Source organism: Heloderma suspectum, chromosome 2 (genome assembly GCF_057233095.1).
Source record: "Heloderma suspectum isolate Gila_16-S chromosome 2, 16-S_ref, whole genome shotgun sequence".
Taxonomy (NCBI): domain Eukaryota; kingdom Metazoa; phylum Chordata; class Lepidosauria; order Squamata; family Helodermatidae; genus Heloderma; species Heloderma suspectum.
The window spans coordinates 176,663,424-176,678,771 of NC_139459.1; the positions used below are offsets into that span (position 1 = coordinate 176,663,424).

The window sequence follows — 15,348 nt, forward strand, 5'->3', positions numbered from 1 at the left end:
CCATTATGTGAGCCTTTGCGAAACGGCAGCAGCCAGCCATCTTGGGGGTGGGATTGGAAGCTCAGAGAGCCACCCAAAGTGCCCGTCGACTGCAGTAACAGAAATGTAACTACAGAATGAGCCCTATGTTAGTCTGTGGGGGAAGACAAGCAGACAGTACCTGTCAAATGGCTGGGGGGCACTCATCTAATTTAAGCTCTGATAAATAAGCCATTCCTTCCCTTTCAACCTCAAAATTGGAATGGACCGTCCTCAAATGCTCCTCTTCTGCACTGCCAAACTTAAGATGGGCTGTTTCCACAGGATAAGCCATAGAATCTAATGCCACCCTGATATCCGATTATAATGGCCCGACACGATTCAGCCATCTCACCCTTCACACAAGGCCTATGGCTGTATAATGGGGGGGAGACAACCACATTATAGTAAGTGTGCCATGCTTTTTATTGAGGCAGAGATGGATGGGCCTAGGGCACCGTCTTGTCTTGTTGGGATACTTCTCTGCTTGTGCCACCTGAGGATGTGGACAAGCTCAATGGAAGGCAGAGGCCCACCTCTTCTTCTCTTGATCCATGGCCTTCATGGGAAATAAAATCAGCTTGGACAGGGCTGAAGATCTGGATCTTGGTTAATGCTTCTTGAGGGAGGGTTTGGTCCCCACTACCTTTAAGGAGGAAGTAGTATAGCCTTGGCTAAAGAAAACAAGCATGGACCCAGTCATTTTTGACAACTATCATCCAGTTTCCAACCTGCCTTTTTTGAGTAAGGTGATGGCCCCTCAACTCCAAGTGGTTTTGGAGGATGCTGATTATTATTTAGGTTGATTCTAAACCGGAACCCGGCCTGGTTTGGGGATGGAAACATCCTTGGTTGTTTGGTGGATGACTAATGACTTATGTCAGGAGCAGATGCAGACCCCCCACGTGGAGTGGGGAGGGGGGAGCCCCACATGTGTCCCCCTCCTGCCACCTGATAAGTGGTGTTGGGGTGGGGACTGCTGTTCTCTGGCCTGTTCCCTAGCTGCCCTACCATTTTGGGGTAGAAAGACGGGGGTATAAATCCAATCAGAAAATAAATGCATTTTGGGATTGCTGTTTTCCTGGTGGTGGTAGCAGTGGAGAAGCAACTACCCCAGTGCTGATTGCTGGGGGATAGGATAGGCTTTCATTTCCACACAAACACACCCAGCAATCCCTAGATCTCAACAGGCAGGGAAGATCTCAGCATAGCCATTTAGCTAATGAAGGTCCCAGGCACCTTTGTTTGGGGCTGTCCCTGGAGCCAAACCTCATTTTGGGCAAGTCAGAGATAAACTCCACAGGCCTGGAGCAAGGCTGAGAAGGGGATAGAGGGAGAGTGTCACCTTGCAGCGTTATGTATGGTCCTGTTTAATCCTGGCTCAGGGTAATGTTGTCAGGAGATGAGGTATGTTGTAGTGAGTGAACCTGAGTGGGGGCTGCTATTTCCAGCATTAGTCCAGTGTTCCTTATAATGGGCTTATCCAGTCCACAGCATGCACAATGGCCTTCAGTGCCCAGCATAGCCGATGACATCATCAGCTTGTGCATAATGGTGGCTGGTGGAGGTCACTGCAGAGGCACTGCCAAGCTGCAGTCTGAGTCTTCTGGTGCTGATAAAAGATGTATCTTTGCTTTTAATGGTGCCCAAGGGGAGGATCAAGCACCTACATGAGCTGTAACACCCAGAGACCAGCATGAATGTGACCACTGCAATCAATCTGTCCATATTGGTTACTGGAGGCTACTGTACAGAGATGTTGGTGTGGCACAACTACTTTCAAGACACATCAGGGCTGGACAAGGGAGTCAAGCTTGACTGCAATGTACTCCTCCTGTTCTTGCTTCTTTCCCCTCCCAGTCACCAATCAACACAGGAGCTGAGATTGTTGATGATGTTCCATTTATTGAAGCTTTTCAAGCGTAGAGACCCATCATCTGAACCAAAATCATTGGTCACTTGCCCATCTAGACACATTTCCAATATTCCCACCACCACCTCATTCATATGCAAAGAAGGCCATTCTGTCCACCATGTGTGGGTCTAAAATGCAAAGACGTGAACAGAAAGAACTAGCTGAATGCTGATTGTACAGGGAAAGGGATCAGAGGGAAGCAACAGAGAGATGCTGGATTTCATTTTGGATCATGGAATTCAGAGCCGGCAGTCACTAGTCCAACTTGAGAGGTTTCTCCCCTTGCAGTTGTCTTTCCAACCATACCTAAAGCACAGAATGAGAGCAATTAAAATATCTGTCTATCCATATCCATATCTGTCACATGGGCTCCAAAAGGGGTGGGTTTCTTTGAGAGCTTCAAGATAGCTCTAGGTGAGGCATCAGCTGGTAGCTACTCAGTCATCCTCCCTGTTCGTTGGTTCATGGTGTTTCCTGACTGGAGCAGACTAAAGCACAGAGTGAAATGTCCTCCTGCTTCCTGACCTCCCTCCCACCACCACTCGACAGGCTACGTGAAACTGGAGGCTGTGTTCTTCAACCTTCCATACTGATGATTAGTGCTGGTGGTCAATCTTGAGCAAACCCATCCACGCCATCTTGGTATGATTTCTATCTCCTAGAGACCTTTAAGCATTATATACAGTGTTGTTTTTCTATCCCCTCCCTCAGTTTTCTCATAAACCTTCACCACCTTCAGGATTCAAAACAATGGAAAAGCTATAGTACATTCTTTGATAGTCATGATTTCCTACCCTCATGTGAACCCTGGACCTCTTAGTAAAAAAGGGGTGGCTGGTGCCTCCCCCAGAGTAGTGGTTCTCAAAGATTAGCTGCAGCTTCATCACCCCAACCCACAGGCCTCCAACCCAGCCTGCACCAGCCCTGACCACCAAACCTCCTATTGCTGGGCTATGTAGTGCTGTATTGTATAGTGATTTATAAGACTAACCAGTTCCCAAACTATTTGATCAGCTTCAATCAGGGCCTTGCTATGTAACAGATCAGAGACTAACTCATAAAATGCACCAGGGAAGATACCAAAAGACACACATTGGTGTAACATGCGTGATCCTTAGAAATGCATCACCAAATGATCTGCTGCTTGTCTGCTGCTATATTTAGAGCCAAATGACATGTGATGGAGCCAAGTCACAGTTAGTCCAACTAGGGATGTGTGAGAAATTCACTAAAGCAAGGGTTTAAAAAATCAATTTACCCAATTTGCATTGTGTGTGGACCCAAACACAATATGTGTTTGGAAATACATACATATCCAAGCTTGCAGTGCCTTCTGCCAAACAAAAAAACTGTGTTAACAACATGCATGTGTTGGAAGAATGCGCAAAGAATAATGCGTACATTTCCAAAATGAGCACAGACACAATTTTGTCAATGGATGCATCCAAGAATGCATACATTTAAAAATGCATACCTTATAAAATATCCATATGAATTTTCATACGGTTTTTTAAATAAAAATTTGCAAGCTGAGAAAGAAGGGGAAGAGAATGACCTTGACAAAAGTGACAATCTCAGTGATACCGGGATGGACAGATTCATCCACCTCCAACTCTGCCCACCCACCCAAAATGCAGTCACAGAAGCGGCAATCTGAAGAGCAGCCTGGGTGGGGTGGGAGCACAATTACTTCTTAAAAATTTCCCCAGTTGAAAAGTATTTTTGCTAATCTCTCTATGAGGGTAAAGACACAGGGGGAAAATGAGTATTGAAGCCTACGACAGCAATGTTGTATGCTGTTCTGTAGGAATAGGCTCTTTTGAAATCAGCAGGAATGATTTCTCAGTAAATATGCATAGGACTGGGTTGTGAAGCATCTTTTCTAATATCTGCTTATGTACAAGTGCACTTATTGGGCATGGGGAAATGGGCAATCATCAAACAAGGTTAATGTTTAAAGTAGCGTGGGTTTCCCAAAGCACTCAGTCATCCATCCCAGGGCTTCTCCCCCTTGAGCTGCAACTAGACTCAGAGTTCTCTTTCTTTCCTAAATTCCAGCTGCTGAACTGTTTCCTTAACTCCCCACCTAGAAAGATGTTACCAAGTCTTAGTAGCAACCAGCCATCAAAAGCCCTCGTTGCACTGTCAAGAAAGAATCTATTAGTTATCACTGAGGAAGCATCTTCAGATACCAGCTTTACAAAAGCCTAGAAAACGTTCATCACCTTATTCTGCACGGCTGCAACAATGAGAAATTCATGTTTATGGAAAATTAAAAGTGGAAAGATCGTAAGAAGAGATAAACTTACCAGGCATTCATCCCATTGCGGTCACGAACCACTCTCTTCGCACACTCAATATCATCTGTGATGTCATCATTTGTGAAAGCTGCCCAGTGATTTGTCAGAAAACAAAGCAGGTTATCAGGGATTGCTAAAAAGGTTGTTTCCAGCCACTGGGGTGGTGGTGAATGTTGGAGTGCAGGCGCTTTTCATGACAGTCCCCAGAGCCACGCCCTTAAGAAGAGTCCAACAAGGCAGGAAAGGTTTGTTGGGATCTCCATATAAGCTGATCCACATAAGCAGATCAATTCTGGCACTTTTCATTCTCATCACGTAGTTTATGGGTCAACTGCTCATTCAAGACAGAGTCATCCCAAATTGTTTAGCTCATGACTATATATTGCTGCTAGGGAAATCGATCCATCTTCCCTTCCCCACCAATGGCGATGATGTCATCATCCCTTCCAATCAAAAAGTCATGGCACTTCAAGAGTGTGGGCCCTGGGTTCAACGACACCATTGTTTCCAGCCCCATGATGCAAACCCCCCCATAGAGTCAATAGCACATTGAACAGGAAAACCCATGGAAAGACAATCTCAGTATCTGCCTCAGAAATGTGGAACTCCTTTCTCCTAGAGTAGCCTTTCCCAACCTGGTGCAACCCAGATGTTTTAGAGTTCAACTCCAATCAGCCCCAGAGAACATGTCCAATGGTCCAGAATGCCGGGATTTGTATTTCAAAACACTAGGGATGGTGGAGAATTCTGCCACGGATTTCAGTGAAGCTGAACGCACTGGCATTCGGCCCCCCAAAACCCGTGGTGGAATGGCCTCCCACCCCCCACCACCCCGCGGAATCCCCCCGGAACGAAACTTACCTGGGGCAGCAGCGGCGGCTCCGGCAGCGGCTGCTGGTCTTTTGGCCGGCTGCTGCAGCCGCCATTTGCGTCTTGCCAGGCTGCCGTGATAGGTTATGTAAGTATTTATGTAGCCTAAAACGGCAAAGAGCAGGGACGCAGATGGCAGCCGCTACGCCGTTTGCGCCGCTTCTCTTTCTGTGATAGGCTACGTAAGTATTTACGTAGCCTATCATGGTAAAGGCAGCCATGCAAATGGTAAAAGGCATCATATTATCATGGTAAAAGGCAGCCATTACACCATTTGCGTGGCTGCCTTTACCATGATAGGCTATGTAAATACTTACATAGACTATCATGGAAAGAGCAGCGGCGCAAACGGCGTAGCGGCCGCCGTTTGCATTCCTGCTCTTTGCCGTGATAGGCTACGTAAATACTTGCGCCATTTGTGTCCACAGCAGCCCGGCCGTGGCCGGAACTCCAGCTGCAGATGGCCCTGACCAGCGGCTCCATGGAGCCGCCATGGAGCAGAGCTGACCAGGGAGGATTCCTGCGGGAGGGACGGAGCACCTCCCCCCACCGCGAATCACACCTGCGAAAAGGTAAGTGACTTTCGTACATCTAGGGATGTACGAAAGTGACTTACCTTTTCGCGGATTCTGTTCATGGTCGGGGGGAAGCGTTCCGTCCCTCCCCCCGGAATCCTCAATGAGGGGGGAGGCGATCCGGTCCTCCCCCCTGGAATCCTCATTGGCTGGCTGTGCTCCACGGCGGCTCCGAGGAGCAGCCGGCCAGGCCCAGGCCAGAGCTGTCTGCAGCCGGATTTCCGGCTGCGGAGGGCTCTGGGTAAAAAAAAAAAATGCGTACGCAAATGGCGGCGGCTATGGCCGCCACCATTTGCATTCCTTATTTTTCGCCATCTTAGTCTACCTCAATATTTACGTAGACTAAGACGAAGAAAAGAAAGGGGAACGCAAATAGCGTAGTGGGTGCTATTTGCGCCCCCCTTTCTTTTCTTTGTCTTAGTCTACGTAAATATTGACATAGACTAAGATGGTGAAAAATAAGGAATGCAAATGGCGGCGGCCGTACCCGCCGCCATTTGCGTATACTTTTTTTTTTAAACCCAGATGAGATAGGCAACGTAAGTCTTTACGTAGCCTATGACGTCTATTTAAAAAAAAAAAAGACACAGACTGCAAATGGCAGAGGTGGCAGCCGGTTGGAAGACCAGCCGCTGCCACTGCCGAAGCCGCCGCTGGAGCCGCTGCTGTCCGGAACATCCGCCCCAGGTAAGTCTCGTCCCAGGGGGAATCCGCGGGGGCGGGGGGGGTGGCAGGCCGTTCCGCGATGGATGTCGGGGGGCCGAATGCACTGGCATTCGGCCTCACTGAGATCCATCGCGGAATTCTCTGACATCCCTACATACATCCCTACAAAACACCAGGGACATATTTCCATGGCAACGGAGGGAGAAGCTAATGGAGGAGTACCAGATTTTTTAAAAGGAATCGGCTTTGCTGTGAGCAGGGCTCCATGAACAGATTCTCTTCAGCAGTAAAAATTGTTTCACAGAACATACTTCCTGGTGGGGGTGAGGGTTGGAGTGAAGGTCGTCTGACTGGCAGGGGCTGCTCAACCAATAAGAGAGGCTCCCCCCTCCCACCTTTCTCCTTTCCCCTGAAAGTCCGGATGCACCTGCATTTCAGAATCAAGCCTCATTGAGCACAATGGGAGTTACTTCTGAGTAGACACACATATGCTTGTGCTGGGAAAGGGAGGGGGGAGAACACAAAGATGGAAATCAGCCCCCCATTTTAACCTGCCAGACCTCATTGACTGCAGTGGGAGTTAGTTCTGAGGAGACACTAATGTATTTGTTGCGGGAAAGAGATGGAAACCAGCCGCCATTTTGATGCACAGGATCTCTATAAGGAAGCTGTGAAGTAGTTACTTTTGGAAGGAGCAATCCTATGGCAGCTAGACAGTGGCTAGACAGCCATAGGATATGCTGTTTTCCGGAAACCAACCCCGGAGCCCGCGCTCCAAAGTTGGTTCCCAGAAAACTGACCTCCCCTCACATCCTTGCTGTCTCAGAGGCAGCGGGGAGAAGCCCCATCCTCCGTGCTTGGAAGAGGAACATGGAGCGGCTGAAAAGGGGTTGGGCTGGGGGCGTTCCAGGGCAGGGAGAGCGGATCTGCATGTACAACACATCCTATGTGTTGTACAGCAGCATCCTCTCCCGCTCACCCCCCCACCCCCGTGGCTAGACAGCTGAAATTGGCTGTCTAGCAGAAAAAGCAGGGCAGGAGAAGCATGGAGGGAACGAACCCCCTGTGCTTCTCCTGCCTTCTCTGGATAGGCGGTCGCCTCCGCGTTTGGAGGCAGCCGCCTATCTAGATAGGATTGCGCCCTAAGGTAATGAATCGGAGCCTGGAGATTGTGCTTAATTGCACTTAAGGAATTGGGCTTTAAAATGTGCCATGTCAATTGAGGATCTTCTCTGTAATTTCTGTGGGCAGAGGGCAAGCGTCATTCAGCACAATGGGAGGAAACACCCCTTGACTGGGGTCATGGTGAAAGGCACACCCCTGGGCAAGGGTAGCATACCTGAGGGCAATGCAGGGGTTGGGGCACACAGCAACTGTACTGGGGAGAACCCAACTTAAGGAAAAGAATTGGACTTTAAGTAGTCTCAGAAACCCCTTCATGGATCACTGCCTTGTTGTGGCGAAGGGGCTTGCGTAACTCAGTGAAGCCATAAGCTATGCCGTGCAGGGCCACCCAAGATGGACAGGTCATGGCAGAGAGTTCTGACAAAATGTGGTCCACTGGAGAAGGAAATGGCAACCCACTCCAGTATTCTTGCCAAGAAAACCCCATGGAACGTATCACAAGGCTAAAAGAGATGACGCCGGAAGATGAGCCCCTCAGGTCGGAAGGTGTCCAATATGCTACTGGGGAAGAGCAGAGGGTATTTCCAAGTAGCGCCAGAAAGAGTGAAGTGGCTGGGCCAAAGCCGAAAGGACACTCAGCTGTGGATGTGTCTGGTGGTGAAAAGAAAGTCTGATGCTGTAAAGAACAATATTGTTTAGGAACCTGGAATGTCAGATCAATGAATCAAGGTAAGCTGGAGGTGGTCAAACATGAGATGGCAAGATTGAACATCGACATCTTGGGAATCAGCGAACTAAAATGGACAGGCATGGGCGAATTTAATTCAGGTGACCATCATATCTACTATTGTGGGCAAGAATCCCTTAGAAGAAATGGAGTAGCACTCATAGTCAACAAAAGGGTGGGAAAAGCAGTACTGGGGTACAATCTTAAAAATGATAGAATGATCTCAGTACGAATCCAAGGCAAACCATTCAACATCACAGTAATTCAAGTCTATGCCCCAACCACTGAGGCCGAAGAAGCTGAGGTTGATCGGTTCTATGAAGACCTACAACACCTTCTAGAACTAACACCAAAAAAAGAGGTCCTCTTCATCATAGGGGATTGGAATGCTAAAGTAGGAAGTCAAGAAATCACCGGGATAACAGGCAGGCATGGCCTTGGTGTACAAAACGAAGCAGGACAAAAGCTAATAGAGTTTTGCTAAGAGAACGTGCTGATCATAGCAAACACTCTTTTCCAACAGCACAAGAGGCGACTCTACACATGGACATCACCAGATGGTCAATATCGAAATCAGATTGATTATGTCCTTTGCAGCCAAAGATGGAGAAGCTCCATACAGTCATTCAAAACAAGACCTGGAGCTGACTGTGGCTCAGATCATGAGCTGCTTCTTGCAAAATTTCGGCTTAAATTGAAGAACATAGGGAAAACCACTAAACCGTTCAGGTATGACCTAAATCATATCCCTGATGAATATACAGTGGAGGTGAGGAATAGATTTCAGGGATTAGACCTGATAGACAGAGTGCCTGAGGAACTATGGACGGAGGTCCGTAACATTGTTCAGGAGGCAGCAACTCAATCCATCCCAAAGAAAAAGAAGAAAGCAAAGTGGCTGTCTGATGAGGCTTTACAAGTAGCTCACGAAAGAAGGGCAGCGAAAAGCAAGGGAAAAAGGGGAAGATATACCCAACGGAATGCAGAGTTCCAGAGAATAGCAAGGAGAGACAAGAAGGCCTTCTTAAATGAACAATGCAAAGAAATCGAGGAAAACAACAGAATGGGAAAGACTAGAGATCTCTTCAAGAAAATTGGAGATCTCAAGGGAACGTTTTGTGCAAAGACGGGCATGATAAAGGACCAAGAAGGCAGGGACCTAACAGAAGCAGATGAGATTAAGAAGAGGTGGCAAGAATACACAGAAGAACTATACAGAAAAGATCTGAATGTCCCTGATAGCCATGATAGTGCAGTCACTGAACTTGAGCCGGACATCCTCGAGAGTGAAGTCAAGTGGGCCTTAGGAAGCATTACTAACAACAAAGCTAGCGGAGATGACAGTATTCCAGCTGAGCTATTTAAAATCCTAAAAGATGATGCTGTTAAAGTGCTGCATTCAATATGCCAACAAATCTGGAACACTCAACAGTGGCCACAAGACTGGAAAAGGTCAGTTTACATTCCAATTCCAAAGAAGGGCAACGCCAAAGAGTGTTCAAACTACCGTACAACTGCGCTCATTTCACATGCCAGCAAGGTGATGCTCAAAATCCTACAAGCTAGGCTTCAGCAGTATGCGAACCGAGAACTACCGGAAGTACAAGCTGGGTTTCGAAGAGGCAGAGGAACTAGAGATCAAATCGCCAACATTCGCTGTATCATGGAGAAAGCAAGAGAATTCCAGAAAAACGTCTATTTCTGCTTCATTGACTACGCTAAAGCCTTTGATTGTGTGGATCACAACAAACTGTGGCAAATTCTTAAAGTGATGGGAGTACCAGACCACCTTACCTGTCTCCTGAGAAACCTGTACGAGGGTCAAGAAGCAACAGTCAGAACCAGACATGGAACAACCGAGTGGTTCAAAATTGGGAAAGGAGTACGACAAGGCTGCATATTGTCACCCTGCTTATTTAACTTAGATGCAGAGTACATCATGAGAAATGCCGGGTTGGATGAATCAGAGGTCGGAATTAAGATTGCTGGGAGAATTATCAACAACTTCCGATATGCAGACAATACCACCCTAATGGCAGAAAGCGAAGAGGATCTCAAGAGCCTCTTGTTGAGGGTGAAAGAGGAGAGTGCAAAAGCTGGTTTGAAACTCAACATTAAAAAAACAAAGATCATGGCATCTGGCCCCATCACTTCCTGGCATATAGAAGGGGAAGAAATGGAAGCAGTGACAGATTTTACTTTCTTGGGCTCCAAGATCACCGCAGATGGTGACTGTAGCCATGAAATTAAAAGACGCTTGCTTCTTGGGAGGAAAGCTATGGCACACCTAGACAGCATAGTAAGAAGCAGAGACATCACCTTGCCGACAAAGGTCCGTCTAATCAAAGCTCTGGTTTTCCCAGTAGTAATGTATGGCTGTGAGAGCTGGACTATAGGTAAGGCTGAGCGCCGAAGAATTGATGCTTTCGAACTGTGGTGCTGGAGAAGACTCTTACGAGTCCCCTGGACTGCAAGGAGGTCAAATCAGTCCATCCTAAAGGAAATTGGAAACTAAAAGAAATCCAATTCCATTAATGGGCAGGTGTTGGAATGAAAGGTGCCTGACAACCTCTGGAACACACACGGAATGGGTTTAACAAAATCCATACATCCCTAGCTGAGGATGCTGATGTGGGTAAAGCCAAGGGCATCTCCAGACTTGGCCTCGCCCTATGCTAGGGATGTACGAAAGTCACTTACCTTTTACGAAATTTGATTTGCAGTGGGGGGGAGGCGCTCCATCTCTCCCCCTGAAATTCTGGCCGGGGGGAGGCGCCCTGTCCCTCCCCCCAAAATTCTGGCTGGGGGGAGGCGCCCCGTCCCTCCCCCCTGAAATTCTGGCCAGGAGGGAGGCACCCCGTCCCTCCTGCCGCGAATCCTGGCTGGCCGGGAACGCAAATGGCGGCGGCTGTAGCTGCCGCCATTTGCGTCCCTGCAGTCAGCCGTGATAGGCTACGTAAATGTTTATGTAGCCTATCACGGCTGAGTAAAACAAAAACAACCCCCCCGCGCAAACGCAAATTTGCGTTTCTTATTTTGGCACGTCTAGTCTACACAAACATTTACATAGACTACGGCGAAAATAAGGGGAACGCAAATAGCATAGCGTCTACGCTATTTGCGTTCCCCTTATTTTCGCCATACTCTACGTAAATGTTTACGTAGACTAAGACGTGCCAAAATAAGGAACGCAAATGGCGGCGCCCATGGGCGCCGCCATTTGCGTACGCGCGTTTTTGTGTTTTTTTTTTTACTCAGCTGTGATAGGCTACGTAAACATTTACGTAGCCTATCACGGTATTTTTTTTAAAATCTAGCCGTGATAGGCGACGTAAATCTTTACGTAGCCTATCACGTTTTTTTGGTTTCTTTTTTTTTTACTGGAAATGGCAGCGGCAGCAGCCGGTCGGAAGACTGGCCGCCGCAGCCGCCGCCGCCGCCCCGCTGCTGCCCCCCCGCTGCCGGTGCCGCCGCCGCCAGGGAGATTCGTCCAAGGTAAGTCCCATCCTGGGGGGGGTGGCAGACCATTTTGCCACCGATTTCGGGGGGCCGAATGCACTGGCATTCGGCCTCCCCAAGATTCGTGGCGAAATTCTCTGACATCCCTACCCTACGCTCCCTAGATTGGAGAAGCTTCCAAGTTACTGTGATGCATGGTATAGGTGCCCAAGCTGGGATGTGTCTAGGCATGGGAAGTCGGGTTGTAGAGATATGTTGGGAAATGGGGGTGCTGAGTGGGGGACTGGATTGAGGCAGGAGAGTGGTAATGAGGGAGAAGAGCTGGAGGTTCAAGCACATCATCCACCCTTTGGGGGTAAATTTCGCAGGCTAGTTAGCCCCATAATAGCACGTAGCTTACCGCTGCAGGAGCTTCTGCAACCATTAGCAATCATTGTGCCCTCTCCATTGGAGCACCAATACCGGCTGTTTATTTGGAAAATCCCATAGTCGCGACTGCCATTGCTGTTTAGCCGTGACACTTCATGGGTTTTGAACCTGCTTTCATGATAAGCCATACAGATCCCTGGAACAAAGTGAGCAGGAAAAGGGATGCAATGGGGTGTGGTGTTGCATGCAATATCTTTTTTTTAACCCCAACATTTTGAAACAAAAGATTTTAAAGCATACTTCAAAGGCTCACTCCAACCAAAATATGTCATTCAGAAACTCAGCAGTCCATGTTTATTTATTTGATGTTTTATTGCATTTTTAATCCACCCAATAACAGATATTGTCTGGCTGGATTAAAAAAGCTAAAAGAATAAAGTACAATACAAAAGAACAAGCAGAAAAGGAATACACACACACACCATAAAAACTAACACCTCATATCAAACTCTAAAATGCCTGGGAGAAAAGAAAGGTCTTTGCCTGGCACCAAAATAATAAGCATGAAGGATGAGTCTCCTCACTGAAGGCATTCCATAAATGTGGTGCCACAATGGAGAAGGCCCTCTCCCTTGTAGTCACCCACTGAATTTCATTTGGTGGGGGCACCTGGAGGAGGGCCTCTGAAGAGGATCACAGAGTCTGAGCTGCTACCACTCCTTCTTTCCAGGAGGAATGTATAACTTTCTGGACCCAACTGGCCTTCCATTCCTTATTAGATGTAACAAGCCAAGGTGAGCAAAAGTCGACCATACAAGTGATTGGTTGACCCCATCCTCAACAACTGAAACTCATCCAATGCCCCTAGAGCAGATGGTGCTCTGTCTGGATACCTTGGTTAATGGAATGAAGAGTGGGTTCCAAGTCATGCTGGATTCAGGCAATTTACCTTCAAAGTGTCTTGCACAGCAAGTTGCCAAGGGTGTGAAGCTTCCAGAGAAATGAGAAAAGGAATCTCAAGTATGCCTGAGTTTATCAAAGCCCAAAGCTTTTTGGAAATATTATTCCTTTCTTCAGGGGCAATCTAAATAAGTATGCTCCTTAGCTCCAAGGCAGCCTTCCCCATTCTGTCGTGCTCCAGCTGTTTTGGACTACAATTCCCATCAGCCCCAGGAACAACATCCAATGGTCAGAGATGATAGGAGTCCAAAACCTCTGGAGTACATCCAGTTGGGGCAGGCTCAGCTAAGGCATTTCCTACTTGTTTTTCTGTTGCATACAGTGCCTTCCCTCCTTAATTCTTACCTAATTTCCCCAGAATTCTGCATTCATAGTTGAAACTTCATATTAGCTGTTGCTGTAGCGCGCGCGCACACACACACACACACACACACCCCCAATGGAAATCTGGTTCATCACGTCTGGGCATAGCATTTCAGTCCCACCCTGAAACAGGGAGATTTGGGGAGCTTGGGTGCTGAAACGTTTTGTGGGGCAGGATTGTGCTTGCACCGTGGCAGCAGCCCTTTCCTCCCTTTGGAAAAACAAAACAAAAAACAGTTGAAAAGCCACCAGCTGTAAGGGAGGCAATCCTGAGTAATATGTAAAGCACAATTGAACACTTTCCCCCGAAAAGAGGGGGGGTTATGCTGTGGTGCTGATCTCCTCTCTTAATGTGGGGACTGGATACACAGCTCAGTGTGAAATGTGATGCCCACTTCTCCCAGTTCTCTTGGCAAGAGGGTGTGGATCATCCTCTGCACAGAACTACAGTGAGTGGACATTTTCACCACTGATTTGCTTTTGTCTTCTTATGTCTTTTTATGAAAAATGAAAATGGGAGCTCTCTCTCTCTCTCTCTGTGCACGTGTGTGCGCACATGTGTGCACGTGAGAGAGAGTGTATGTGTGTGAATTGTTTCTTGACAAGGAGCCCCCTCCCAATTCCCTGCATTTCAGCTCAGCCCAGAAACACATGGAGAAACAGGAAGAGCAAACTCACAGTCGTTCAGGCTGTAGCTGCGGTATCCGTCCATCCCATTCCGTTTCAGAAGCCGAGCCAGTTCACATTTGTCAAACACTTTGGCCGCATTTACTTCAATGAGCACACAGAGGAGGGTGAGGGCCAGAACCTTCATCGCTGCAGCTCCTTGGAGGATGGTTCATGGCTTCCCACAGGTCCCCATTGGCTTTTAGAGGCACAGTTCTGGCAACTGTCCTCTGCAAACAGAACATTGTGAAACAAAATATGAAGCAATGGCCCACAAAAATTGGAAATGTTGCAATCCTGGATTGACCGATCGGATGACAGGAGTGTGCTGAAATTAAATAAAAAGAAGAAAGAAACCACCTAAGCAACTTAGGGGGAAAGCCATAATTATTTTCAACTGAATAAAAAGGCAAAACAAAATATACATGTAGACATATATAATGATGATCATGATGAAGAAAAACCATTAAGTAATAGGGGAAAAAACGACAAAGAAAACCTGGGTAAAACAAACCCCTGCTGTTACCACCAGCAACAAAACAGAAAGGATGTTATTTATTTAAAACATTTCTATTCCCACCCCCTTCCTTTCCATCCATGAGGATCAGCAATGTGGCTTAGAATATAATATCTAAACAAAAAAACAGTAGTACAACAACAGTCACAGCTCCAGCAGCAATAGAACAACAGAGCTGTGCAAGGCATAAAACAACTAACCAGTCACTGCCTCAAAAGCCCTCTGAAACAATGGTGTCACACAACTGAGTAGGCTCTGTTTCTTTTAGCCACCCACACATCAGACAGTGTGAGCAGGTAGATTCATAAGGCAGAAGACATCAAGGCCCTTGTAGCATACATGCCACAGACAACACTCATTGCTGTATTCTGGATCTCAACTGAACATTTTGTGAAGGCAGCCCTGCATAGAGCATATTATTTCAATCTAAGCTGGATGTTACCAAGGCACCAGTGATGATGCCCACACCCTTTTCATCCTAGAGAGTGCATAGGCCACCACTGCTACTTTGGAATACCGAAGGCACATCAGATCCCAGAGCACCCTCAAACTGCAAATCTGAGCTTGAAGTAGGGGTGCAGTCCTATCCAGAATAGGTTGCACAATACCTCCCAGTCCCAAACCAGCAAGATTGCCAAGGATGTGGCCCAGAAGACAGGGTCAATATAATATTGAATATCCCTGTCAATCCTGCGCAATCAAGAGGTCCACAGTTCCTCTGTCTCTGCATGTGTAATCCACCAGGGTGATAATAGTAGTCCCCAAACCAGGTCAAAATCCAGGCTGATAAGGATTTCGATCATCAGCATCATCCAGGA

The 15,348-nt window shown here is 47.4% G+C and overlaps 1 protein-coding gene across 1 annotated transcript; it reads right to left on the reverse strand.

Annotated features, from left to right (window-relative positions):
* Positions 1–1,897: 1,897 nt before the first annotated feature.
* LOC146353410 (lysozyme C, milk isozyme-like) lies at positions 1,898–14,189 on the reverse strand. Its single transcript, XM_084836404.1, has 4 exons — positions 14,026–14,189; positions 12,056–12,220; positions 4,243–4,321; positions 1,898–2,239 (listed from the first exon to the last, which is right to left on the reverse strand). The coding sequence occupies exons 1-4, from the start codon at positions 14,159–14,161 to the stop codon at positions 2,173–2,175; spliced, it is 447 nt and encodes a 148-aa protein (XP_084692530.1). The 5' UTR covers positions 14,162–14,189; the 3' UTR covers positions 1,898–2,172.
* Between the last annotated feature and the right edge of the window lie 1,159 nt (positions 14,190–15,348).